Genomic DNA, 12,040 nt, shown 5'->3' with positions numbered 1-12,040 from the left:
AGTCCTCAACCCTCACAAGCTTATAAGACTTTCAAATGTGATTAAGAAGCCCAGCTGCTCGGCTTCGAAGCAAAACCCTTGGGCTGTATACTTTTGACAAAGACTGCACATGCAGCGTTCACCTGTGTGCGCGCAGCTGTGAAAATTCATTAGCGCGCTGTATTTAAAGGGATGACGTCGTGAGTGTGCTTTGGGTCTGATGGCGGGCGCATAAGCAGCGGTAGCTATCAAGACACAATACTTGGAGGTGAAAAAGATTTCTGCTGTAGGAGTATTTTTTTAAGTGTTATGAAATATTTCCTTCTTTCAGGAACATAACCACTACGATAATCGTTCTATTCCGTTCTCTCCGAAGAGTAAATCGAGGTGGAAAAAATGACGTCGTGTGACGTACAGACCTAAAAAGGGGGGGGGGGGGGGCTATCAGTGGTGCAAAGAACGCTCGCGCATGTGCTGTTCTCACCACCTCTCTCCTTTCACACCAGTGTTCGCATTAAGCGCGGCGTAAGCAACCGCATTACACGCTCTTGCCTGTGCACTCCTCCTTACCCTCTAATTTAGCTCCATCCTCCTTATGGCTATCAAGAATGGCACAAGCGCACAGTGTGTTAGTATAACTGTCGATAGCTATTAGTATAACGAACGCTTTACCGTCACTGCAGGTCACACGGACGTAATTGGATAAGACAGGACACAGTGCAGCATTGCTCAACTCTGTACGCCGAATTGCTCAGTTCGCTTTCAGGGATTACTGAGAACGTGTTCGGGTAGGGACACAAAGGTTGAATGCCAAAAGCCGCGCTAATATGACGGCCTGTGGCCATGAACCTGTGTTGTCATCATCGGAGCAATCTCACTGATTTTCTGAAATATGGCTGTGCAACTCATAAGTGTAACTGGCATTTCTGAATCAACAGTAAGTCCAATAGTACATGCGACAAAAAAAAGCCCTCAAAGTCAGCGCAAATTACAGTTACGGAAGGAATAAGGCTGAGCTTCACTGGCATGCTTCGACGAGCGAAGTCCTAAGCCGGCGCAAGGGCAGAGAACCGAATTTAATATCACATGAAGATTGAAAATGCGGGATTTTTAATTTGACGTGTTTCAAGCCTCACAAGAAAACAAATCTCTAAAGCTTAACCGTCAGAACAGCTATATTGAAAGTAAGCATAATGTTGAGTTATTTTCACACTCCTAATTTACGAAAATTGCATGCTGCAATACTCCATCGTGCGGTTGACCACGTTAGCTCGTATGCGTTTTTCCAGCAATCTCGAGTGGCGCAGTAACTCGTGACGGGAAATGCAACATTGTCTGTATAAATCTCCGTAGATATAAATGAGAGATGCCTCGTAAATGTAAAAAAAGGTGAAGCATGGTAAGCAGCATACATAACTGAAAAGAGCAATTAGGTAATCATACGATTCTATATATCTAAGTCTAATGATCACACACTTGCAGAGTAGCCTAGCGCAAAAGCCTCTCCATGAAGACAAAAAAAAATACGATGGACAAGGAGGGCACTGAAAAAAGATCCCGCATATTAACCAGGCGCCTTTGCCCTCCACAGCCTCAGATTCACATCAATCTGCGTCAACCCTTCGGCACAGTAATGTTTACGCAGTCTCCTTGTTCAACCGCGTACTTACTAAGCGGGCACTGAAATGCCCTGGCAAAGTCAATGTTGCCCCTGACAAGTTCGTTCACTAAAGCTCTAGCCTGCGAATCGGTGCTGCAGTGGTAGTAGGCGAAGCGAGCATAGAAGAACTGGGCTTCGGACATCCGGAAGAGGCTCCAGGCGTCCTGCATTGTGTACCAGCTAGCTCTTGCAGCGGCTGGTGTGGCGGCCTCGCTGTGAGCAGTGCCGGCAGCCCCGACAATGGCGGCCACTTGCAGCCCCATCTTGAGCTCCACCACGGGTTGCGCGACTTCGAGGTACTTTGAGCGTGAGGCACTCAGAACGCATTCCCTGCATGAAAAGTATTGGCAGACATAACCTTTAAAGAGAAAACTATGAGCCTGTTTTTGTTATTTTCCGCATTTTAAGCGTATATATTTTTTCACAGTCCGGAATAGCTGATTTTTCATATTTGGAGATGGTTTTCGCTGTCAGAAGGTCAAGCGTTCAGTGTCAAAAAAAAAACCGCCGCTGTGGCTCAGTGGTTAGGGCGCTCGGCTACTGATACGGAGTTCCTGGGTTCGAACTCGACCGCGGCGGCTGTGTTTTTATGGAGGCATAACGCTAAGGCGCCTGTGTGTTGTGTGATGTCAGTGCACGTTAAAGATCCCCAGGTGGCCGAAATTATTCCGGAGGTCTCCACTATGGCACCTCTCTTCCTTTCTCCTTTATCTCTATTCTTACGGCGCGGTTCAGGGGTCCAATGATATATGAGACAGATACTGCACAATTTCTTTTCCCCAAAAAACCAATTATTATTCGGTGTCAAAATCAAACCTTTATTCTGCGTATAGAGCACTCTATATTGCATATATACGCAATGAGCAATACAAAATTGTGCATAACTTAACATATTACAAATTCGGCGCTCTGCCGCTGGTATACTTATCGTGGTCAAAAGTTTGCGGGACGGGAGTTCTTGCAAAAACTTTTATTGTGTAGCTTCACCTCACTACCCAGTCGCCTGATATTGTTCCCAAAGGAAGGAACGTTTAGGTAGCGAGGTGGAGCTACAATAAACGTGGTTCCTAGAACTCGTGCCCCGGAAACTTTTGTTCCCGATAGTACATAGGGTTATAATGAGATGCAAGGTAATAATTAATAATAATAATAATTGGTTTTGGGGGAAAGGAAATGGCGCAGTATCTGTCTCATATATCGTTGGGCACCTGAACCGCGCCTTAAGGGAAAGGTAAAGGAGGGAGTGAAAGAAGGAAGATGCAGGATCGTCGCCAGACTGTTTTTTTTTCACATTAATTTATTTCTTCCTCCAAACGTTGGAGAGCCCCTGAAGGGCACAGGTTTTACTGGTCAATAGAAAGATGGCAGTATCGGGTTCTGCGTCGATTATCGTAGGTTGAACAAAGTAGCAAAGTAAAGAAAGAACAAAGTTATCGACCCGTTCACCTCATTGACTAGTCGCTGTTATAACGGACTCTCCAGTGCGAAGCATTCCTGGTCGATAGAGTTACAACCGGCACCTGCTGTGAAAACGGGTGTACCGATTGTCAGACGCCTTCCTTCGTTAACGCCGAACGGCCACTTAAACGTCAGGAGATTTGGACTGTGCTCCGCGGCTGACACTTTTAAACGAATAAAGCACGGCTGGAAAACGGCGTAAAACTGCAAAACCTGGCCCGTGTAACTAAATGACGATATCTTTGGGGGCTGAAGCCGAAATAACTTCATGCAGTGTGCGAAGCCGACAAGTCTTGTGGGCTGATAATAAAAATTGGTTTTTGGGGAAAGGAAATGGCGCAGTATCTGTCTCATATATCGTTGGCCACATGAACCGCGCCGTAAGGGAAGGAATAAAGGAGGGAGTGAAAGAAAAAAGGAAGAAATGTGCCGCAGTGGAGGGCTCCGGAATAATTTCGACCACCGGGAGATCTTTCAAGTGCACTGACATTGCAAAGCACACGGCCGCATTAGCGTTTTTCCTCCATAAAAACGCAGCCGCCGCGGTCGGGTTCGAACCCGGGAGCTCCGGATCAGTAGCCGAGCGCCGTTACCACTGAGCTACCGCGGCGGGTTTCTGGTCTAACGCTAAAACCAGAAAATGGACACTTAGACTGCAAGTAGCCAGAGATTATAGGACACATCATCAGCAAGCGCATAGTGTGCCCTGGCCTTTCAATGACAGCCGTGTTCTCGATGTTTCCGCGGCGTTCTGACATAAAAAAAGCCTGTCCGCAGATTCTTACGACACTGTGGTGTACTACAGACTATTGGTCAAGGGCTTTTCACGCATTGCCGATCCTGTGATGAACCTCACGAAAGAGAACGTCCTGTTTAAGTGCGAATCATGAAAGGTTAAGACATTCAAAAAGCCCTAACACCGCTTAGAGTCACCTCCAGGCCCTAGTCGCTTCGTTGAGACATTGTATGCAAGCTACTGTCTGTTGAATCCTGAGCTCAACTATATACGACCGTCGTTTTCATGGGCTGCATTGGACTTCCGCCCGCATTCATTGAGCTTTTTTTATGTGGTTAGTGAACAGCACGCATCCTGCTGGCCTGCTTGTTTGAATCACCAGCTGTCCGCATCGATTGATGGAACTATGGACTAGAAGAGTGCGGGGTCATCGGGCTCCATCAATCTGGACGCTCACACTCCGACGGAGATTGCGCTCGAAAGATGGATTGGGAAGAGTCATATATATATATATAATCAGGGTCCTAAAAACTTGATGAAGGACGGTCCACCGCCTGAAACCGTTGGTAAATAAACCAAGATAACCGTACCAGTTGTGACCTTTTCACTGCGTTTCCACTGGCCCGTTGTGCAACACCGACTGCTTCCATATATATATATATATATATATATATATATATATATATATATATATATATATATATATATATATATATATATATATATAGTTGCGAAAACATGAGGTACTTGAGTGATTAAAATTATATATATACATCGAAGTATGCGCTTCATTTAGGGAAATATTTTTACTTTACTCGACGTTTTGACCGCAGCACCGATCTTTGTCAAGAATGAGAATATATTTATGTATATATGAAAATAAGAAAGTTCGTACATCTGAGTATTAGTAGCCAGAATTACTACGTACATCCACTGACTTACAGGCAGTACAGCAGACCTATGATTTATTAATTACAAGGAGGGAGAGAAAATTTCATTGGTTCAATACTTTCGAGCTGTCTCACTTTTAAGGCCACGAGAAGCACAAGACGCACAATCCTCGCATGAAAAACGGCGCTTGGAGGGGTTCATAATCACCGAGCTCAACAAGAAGATGATGGTATAATATTATAGCTGATAACACCGAGGGCGCTAAATAACATTATTCATGCCAAATAATTAACTACCCAATTAGCCAGTCCCTTGAAAACTGTTTCGATCGTAGTAGTGTCATTTAATCTTTCATTTTTTTCGGTAAATGACCAAAAATGGCAAATATCCGAGTTTTTTATGTATTGTTTACGAGTGCTTCGACTATTTGATCGAATGATTGGACGACCAAAGGCCGCCGCCTAAAAACAGTTTCTACACCTGAACCGCGCCGTAAGAGAAGGGATAAAGGAGGGAGTTAGCGAAGAAAAGGAGAAAGTGGTGCCGTAGGGGAGGGCTCCGGAGTAATTTCGACCACCTGGGGATCTTTAACGTGCACTGACCTCGCACAGCACACGGGCGCCTTTTGCGTTTCGCCTCCATCGAAACGCTTCGAACCCGATCGCGGCGGCAGCGTTTCGGGTGTCCGCTGAGATACGAGAGACACATACTGCGCCATTTCTTTTCCCCCAAAACAAATTTTCAATTTCTCAATTTTTTTTCTTGAAACCGGAGCCCCGCCACGGTGGCTCAGTGGTTAGGGCGCTCGACTACTGATCCGGAGTTCCCGGGTTCGAACCCAAACGCGGCGGCTGCGTTTTTATGGAGGAAAAACGCTAAGGCGCCCGTGTGCTGTGCGATGTCAGTGCACGGTAAAGATCCCCAGGTGGTCGAAATTATTCCGGAGCCCTCCACTACGGCACCTCTCTCTTCTTTTTTCTTTCACTCCCTCCTTTACCCTTCCCTTACGGCATGGTTCAGGTGTCCAACGATATATGAGAGAGATACTGCGCCATTTACTTTCCCCACAAAAACCAATTATTATTATTATCTTGAAACCGGGGAGCAGGCTTGCAGCAGAAGGAAATGTTCAGCTGTGAATAAAAAGATCCCATATTTTTTTTTCAAAATATCCCGGATATAAATGGTCTGTTTGCTATTTCTGAATATATTATGATGCAATAATGCCCTCTTTTTCCGTCACTAATTGTTGAGGGAGTAATTGTTTTCCCTAAATTCGCTCTTCATTTTATTCCTTTCATGGGCGCTTCTCATAGGGTTCATTTTCCGTCTGTTCTAAAAGGTCAAATTGCTTTTGTTCTCAAGTGACAATTTCTGCAGCGAGATGTATTTCTGCATGCATTTATAAGCAGTGTGTGGACTGTGGCGTTAACACTGACGTCATCAGGACTGCTGAGATGGCAGTTACCCGCGACCAAAAATATGGAATGATACACCATCAGCGTTCACGGGATTTCAGAGTACCACAGTGGGCGCCAAAAATCGAAGACTGAAATATATTTTCTACCCGCCGCGGTGGCTCAGTGGATAGGGCACTCGACTACTGATCCGGAGTTCCCGGGCTCGAACCCTTCCGCGGCGGCTGCGTTTTTATGGAGGAAAAATGCTAAGGCACCCGTGTGCTGTGCGATGTCAGTGCACGTGAAAGATCCCCAGGTGGTTGAAATTATTCCGGAGCTCTCCACTACGGCACCTCTTTCTTCCTTTCTTCTTTCACTCCCTCCTTTATCCCTTCCCTTACGGCGCGGTTCAGGCGCCCAACGATATATGAGAGATATGCTACGCCATTTCTTTTCCCCCAAAACCAATTATATATATATATAGAAATATATTTCTCTTCACTGCTCTGTGTGCAGCGCTGCTAACACACACACGTTGTGTGTTGATAAGAGCGGGAGCGACATGTTTTCTGGTTGCGTTTCGGTAGAGGTGGTTTCAGGAAACCACACAATCTTCTTATTATCGCGCTATGCATGAGTGCCGAAGTGAGCCAACTGTGAGCTCATTCAGTTGCAACCACTGCGTTCCTATATCATGTAATCACTCCTACCTATGCGCACGTCTTGTGTGTAGCTTCGTGCCACGGTCTACTGAGGGCAGTGTTCTGTTGTATACAATGTCTTGTCATTCAACCAACGTGCAGAAAGAATCTGTACACCATGGTCTACACTGCCGAATTACAGACGCGAGAAGACAAAGAAGAAATGAACGGGCTAAGACGAAGTACTTTTTGGTTTCATGGCACAAAATCATCAAAAGGCTATCTTAAGCGACTAATGCTTATAACGTTTTGATGTTATCAACGACCTACAATCAACCAGAAGCGGTGCATGAGAGGCGTCAGAGAAAAAGAGATTACAAGATTGCGCTCAAGCCGAAATACAAAAGCGTTTCCCTTTCCTTTCCCTCTCCCTTTTCATTTTCGAACCCACGTCCTCCACGGGTCTCGAAAACACGACCTTGACGTACTACTTGTGATTGACAGCTCGCGAGGAATCTTTTGCGGACAGCCTCTGTTTGCAATTTCCGACACCTCCTTGCCTGACCATTTTCACGTATCTAGCGTGCAAGGAGTGGACCACATTTTATCTCGATCGTGATGGAGGCCGTAATGAAAACCGCCTACTCCGTTCAATAAGGCTTTCTTTAAAGAGCGATAATGCTTTCTTGGCTAATTAGCGTCGGGTTATTAACATACGTTACCTGTGGGATTGTAGAGCCGCCTCTGTTTCCCGTGACCAGCCCCTCCAGGCGACCAGTTCAAGCCACAGCAAAGCCGCCATGCGGCTGGCAATCACCGCAGCGTCGGCCAGCAGTGGGTCGTTGGTTCCTGAACTCAGCCACCCGTACCCCAGTGTTGACACGTACAGAGTGGTATCGTTCGCGAAGAACATGCGGTCCGCAGCTCTGTTGTCCGGGTTCTCTCGAAACCAGGGCACCCCTTGCCGCACTGTCTCCTTTTTAGCGTCGAACTCGAAGTTCAAAGCTAAGAAAAAGTTCCGGACGAAGCCCTGGGAGGTCATGTGTGGCACGGGTGGCTCTCGGAAGACCAAGTCGCCGGGCAACATAAGCGACACGTTGCCGACTAGGGCCCGGAAGTGATCGGTGTCATTTCCGGCCGCCACCAGCCGCCGAAGTGGGCCGTAGTCAATGAAGCGTCGGCGCGTGGCCTCGAATATGCTTTTAAGCTGGCTGTCTTTAGCGGGTGTCGCCAGTGCTGCCACGTAAGTGATGCGCCACAGGTGGAAGCTCATCCGCACGTGACCTTGACAGATGTCCTCGCTACGCATGTTGGGTGAACTTAGCTTGTTGTCCTGTTGAGTGTAGCGCATGGCTTCCAGGGAGACAAGAAGCAGCAAGTACAACAATGCCAGCGGCTGATGCTCTGCGTCGGTCAAAAGCCGAATGTCCGCAAAGAGGCCATCTTTAGCTGTGACAAGAATTACTTTCGCGCGTTCAACGTCTATAAGGAAGTCGTTTAATATGGCTTTGAATTCGGACACTTTGATGTGATCGAAAGCGTCCGTAATCTCTGTCAAAGACACGGCCGTTCGTCTTCGCGGGACACGCGGAAATTTTTCTTCCCACTTCGAGATGTCCTCACTGGTGTAATTAGAGCCAAAGTGCGAATTAAGGATGAAAAGAATGACGTCGTAGCAGGAAGCATCGCAGTTATGTCTGTACTGGACGACTCGACGTGCCCATCTAACGAACGTGAGCCGCGTTGTTTGGCCGGTCGCGCTCTTCACATCGAAGATAAACGGGAGGCGATAGCGCTTCTCCACCGTGAGGGCCAAACGAAGCAGGCTTGCGCCACTCATGCGGCTGGTGCTGTTGGCCATTTCTAGCACGACCGCCGCGACATGCTTAGCTCGCTGATCCTCCTGCCATATTTCTTTGAGGCATGATGTGTAAAGGGTGTGAAGTGCGACTGCAGCCTCACTGCCGTAGTCCTGGGTGCCCTTGATGATGTCAGAGGTGACATCCCACTGCAAAAAAACAACAAAAAATAACAGTGGCACAGAGCCGAGCGCCGCACTAAATATCTGTTAAGAAACTTACAAACATGCCCACCCGACTCTCCCGTGAAAGCGGCCACTCCAGGACACTCGCATTACATCATTGCGTCATTTGCTGAAGTAAATGAAATCTTGTGGAACTCAAGAACAGTGTTTTCAATCCCCACCTTTTGTGCACTCTTTTGTATGCAGCGCGCTACGAACTATTGAACTAGCTCGAAGATTTTTAAACCGAAGATAATGTTATCGTTCACCACATGCCTCAAGTAGATCAAAACGCGCCGTCTGCACACCTGACCGTTCCATGCTGCGGCTATCATGCAGATGTGTTCCTGTTCGTACCAGCTGTTTAGTCTCCTGATGGTACGTCTTTGCAGGTTATGGTTGATTGACATCCAACGGGAACTGCGCTGGCCACTATTTCAAAAATTTGTGCAGGTTAAAAGGCCTCGCCATCTTTCTTCATCCCCATCATCAGCAGCAGCTATAGCTACACCCACTGCAGTGCAAAGACCTCTGCCATCTCTCTCCAGTTAACCCCGTCCCTGTCCTTAAGCCATCCTGATGCCAAATGAGAAAAGCACGGCGTTAATTTGCTGGTAAATTAAAATCTTATCTATGCGGTTAAAGAAACGGGCGCTAGTTGTGATTGGTCAACTGAGGCCATGTGACCGCAGTAAGTCTGCGCCCAACAACTTCAAAATGGCGGCTTCGAGAGGTATGCAGCAGAAGTTTCAAACTCGGGCGCTTAAACACACCACAAGTGTGCCTGTGCTTGCCAACTAAAACACGATCAGGGAACCCATTTTTTCCATTGCAGTTGGTGAGAAGCTGCCGATTATGCCGTCGGCAGTACGCAAAAAAAGTTCGAAATAATTGTTATCAGCTTTAATACAACCACCGCACGACAAAGGGCTGCCTCATAACTCTCCATTTAACCTAATCTTATGCCAGCTGCAGCCACCTTGTTCCAGCAAACTTTTTAGTCTCATCCGTCCACACAGCTCTCGGTTGCCCCTGCTACGCTTACCCTCACTTAGAATCCACTCCGTTACCCTTAAGGACCAGCGGTTATCTTGCCTTCGCTGTACGTGTTCTATCCATGCCCATTCCATGTTCTAGGATTCCGAATAGGAATATCAATAACTCGTGTTGCATTATCTTTATCTTGAATAAGATTATCAATAACTTGTGTTGCATTATCATCAACCCTCTCTGCCCTCAACGTGCCTCTTAAATGTTAACCTTTTAGTTTCCTTTCCATTGGTCGCTGAGTTTTGCTGAATTTAAGTCCAAGCTCTGCCGTTACCCTCCATGTTGCTGCTCCATAAGTGAGTACCAGTTAAAAATACCTGTGATATACTTTCCTCTTGAGGGATACTGGTAAACTGTCCTTCATGATCAGATACATGCCAAAAGCAGTCGACTTGATACCCATTCTTTTAACCGTTGCCATCTAATTCTAACGAAAGCTTCTATTAAAGAACGTTTGGGTTTTTCTTGAGAAGTACAATAGCAATTCACTATCAAATCCAACCACATGCAAACAGAACAGTTTGCAAGACTGCCATTATTGGCAAGCATACGTTTATTATGGAACATACACATCATTCACAAAAAACGGAATGCTCTTTTGAATAGTAACGGATTTCTCGGCACATTTTAGAGAAACAGGGAGCTTTTAATTATACTAGGCACATGGTTTTGGCTTTGAAAGTCCGAGAAGCTCAAGGTCTACAGTGCTGACTAAGTTATGAATTTGATATCGCTCACGTGAAACGGCTTTCCACGATACTGTTTCGTGCGATCACCTTAGTAGTGGAAAAATTTTTTGTCGCCAAAATCCTCCAAAAAAGGAGCGCATCGACAACGCATAAAAATTGCTGGCAAATCAATACCGGTTAAAATTATTGGCTGCATAGTGGGTTTTAGAATTTCCGCACCATAACTCTGAAACAGTCTCTGCTATTTTCGCTTGTAATACTTACGAAAAGGAAAACATTTGCAATTAGAAAATCATAGCAGTCTGTTCCAAATGCCCGTGGGACGGAAGAAAGTTAACGCATACTTCAGATGCAAGCGTTACTTGTGGCTCTGTGGACGAAATATCAATGTTGTCAGGCTTGCCAGGTGCTACAGCAGTTGCACGGGGTAAACCAGCAAAAGTACTAGAGCACAAAAAGAAAACCCGATATTCCTGATGTTTTATGCATCCATTATTACTCCTCGTTTTGTGCTATTTTAGTGCGCTAGCACGTATAGTGGCCATTCTCCGCATTTAACAATTTTTTGTTTGTTTGTTTGTTTTCTTTTTTGTTTGAAGTCGGTTTTGTGATGGCAGGCTGCTCACGTGCCCACAAAGTGGTGGGCAACCTGTCCACCGTGTCAGGCAGCAGCTCATTTAATCATGAGAGGCTGTTCGGGATGAGCAACCTCGGTCACACCCTAACCCAAGCAACCCAAGTCCCACCGATGGCAGCACCTGCCATAGAAGGGCAGTGGCACAACTGCGCCAGGAGGGTTAAGAAGACTCCCAGGGATCTACGAATGGAGAGGATGACCAATCCCTGTTATATTGACGTTAACCCATTATCGCTATCCAAGAAACTGCCATCCGGGAACACTGGATCTGAACACCGGAACCGAAGTGAAAACCGAGCTGCTTGCGCATCTAATGTGCAATTGGCCATCTGCGCAAATCGACCATCATTTTTTTTCTGCTAGTGCACCGTGGTGGAATATAGAAGTGTATAGTCTCCGTTCGCAAACGGCTCACCAGAGCGTCGCGTGCCACGTCCCGCTGGACGAGGCCGTCCTCGAGGGCGTTGTTGCAGACGTAGGCGAAGAAATCTTTGCACGGCTGCTGCTTGTTGTCGATGGCGGTGAACAGCGTGGCTGCCTCGCTGGGGCAACAGAACGCGTTGCCAGTGTCGCCAGTGTCAACCCGCTCGGCAGACCAGCGGACAGCGAACCAGGCCAGCGCGGCGGTGGCTGCGGCCACAGCCACTACGCATGCGCAGCCAAGGCAGGTGACTGCCGGTCGCTTACTCCGCAACATGAGGGTACGAGTCGCGGGACGACCGCTGTCAATGGGCGAAGGCAGGTCTTCCATCGTCGCTGTCTTGCTCTTCTTCTGGAAGCAGGCCTCGAGGAGCGCGCGCCGCTGTGTGGGGTCAGCGCCCTCTAGTGGAAGAGTTGTCTCCTATACGGCTCATACAGGCGCTGGAGCTGCCCTTT

General features: G+C 47.0%; 1 protein-coding gene across 1 annotated transcript; it reads right to left on the bottom strand.

Annotated features, from left to right (window-relative positions):
• Window positions 1-1,221: 1,221 nt before the first annotated feature.
• On the bottom strand, window positions 1,222-12,040 carry LOC144128117 (uncharacterized). Its single transcript, XM_077661202.1, has 3 exons — window positions 11,580-12,040; window positions 7,488-8,773; window positions 1,222-1,969 (listed from the first exon to the last, which is right to left on the bottom strand). Exons 1-3 carry the CDS (start codon window positions 11,913-11,915, stop codon window positions 1,594-1,596), a joined length of 1,998 nt encoding a protein of 665 aa, XP_077517328.1. The 5' UTR covers window positions 11,916-12,040; the 3' UTR covers window positions 1,222-1,593.

Source organism: Amblyomma americanum, chromosome 4 (assembly GCF_052857255.1).
Source record: "Amblyomma americanum isolate KBUSLIRL-KWMA chromosome 4, ASM5285725v1, whole genome shotgun sequence".
Taxonomy (NCBI): Eukaryota; Metazoa; Arthropoda; class Arachnida; order Ixodida; family Ixodidae; genus Amblyomma; species Amblyomma americanum.
This window is presented reverse-complemented; position numbering and strand designations above follow the sequence as displayed.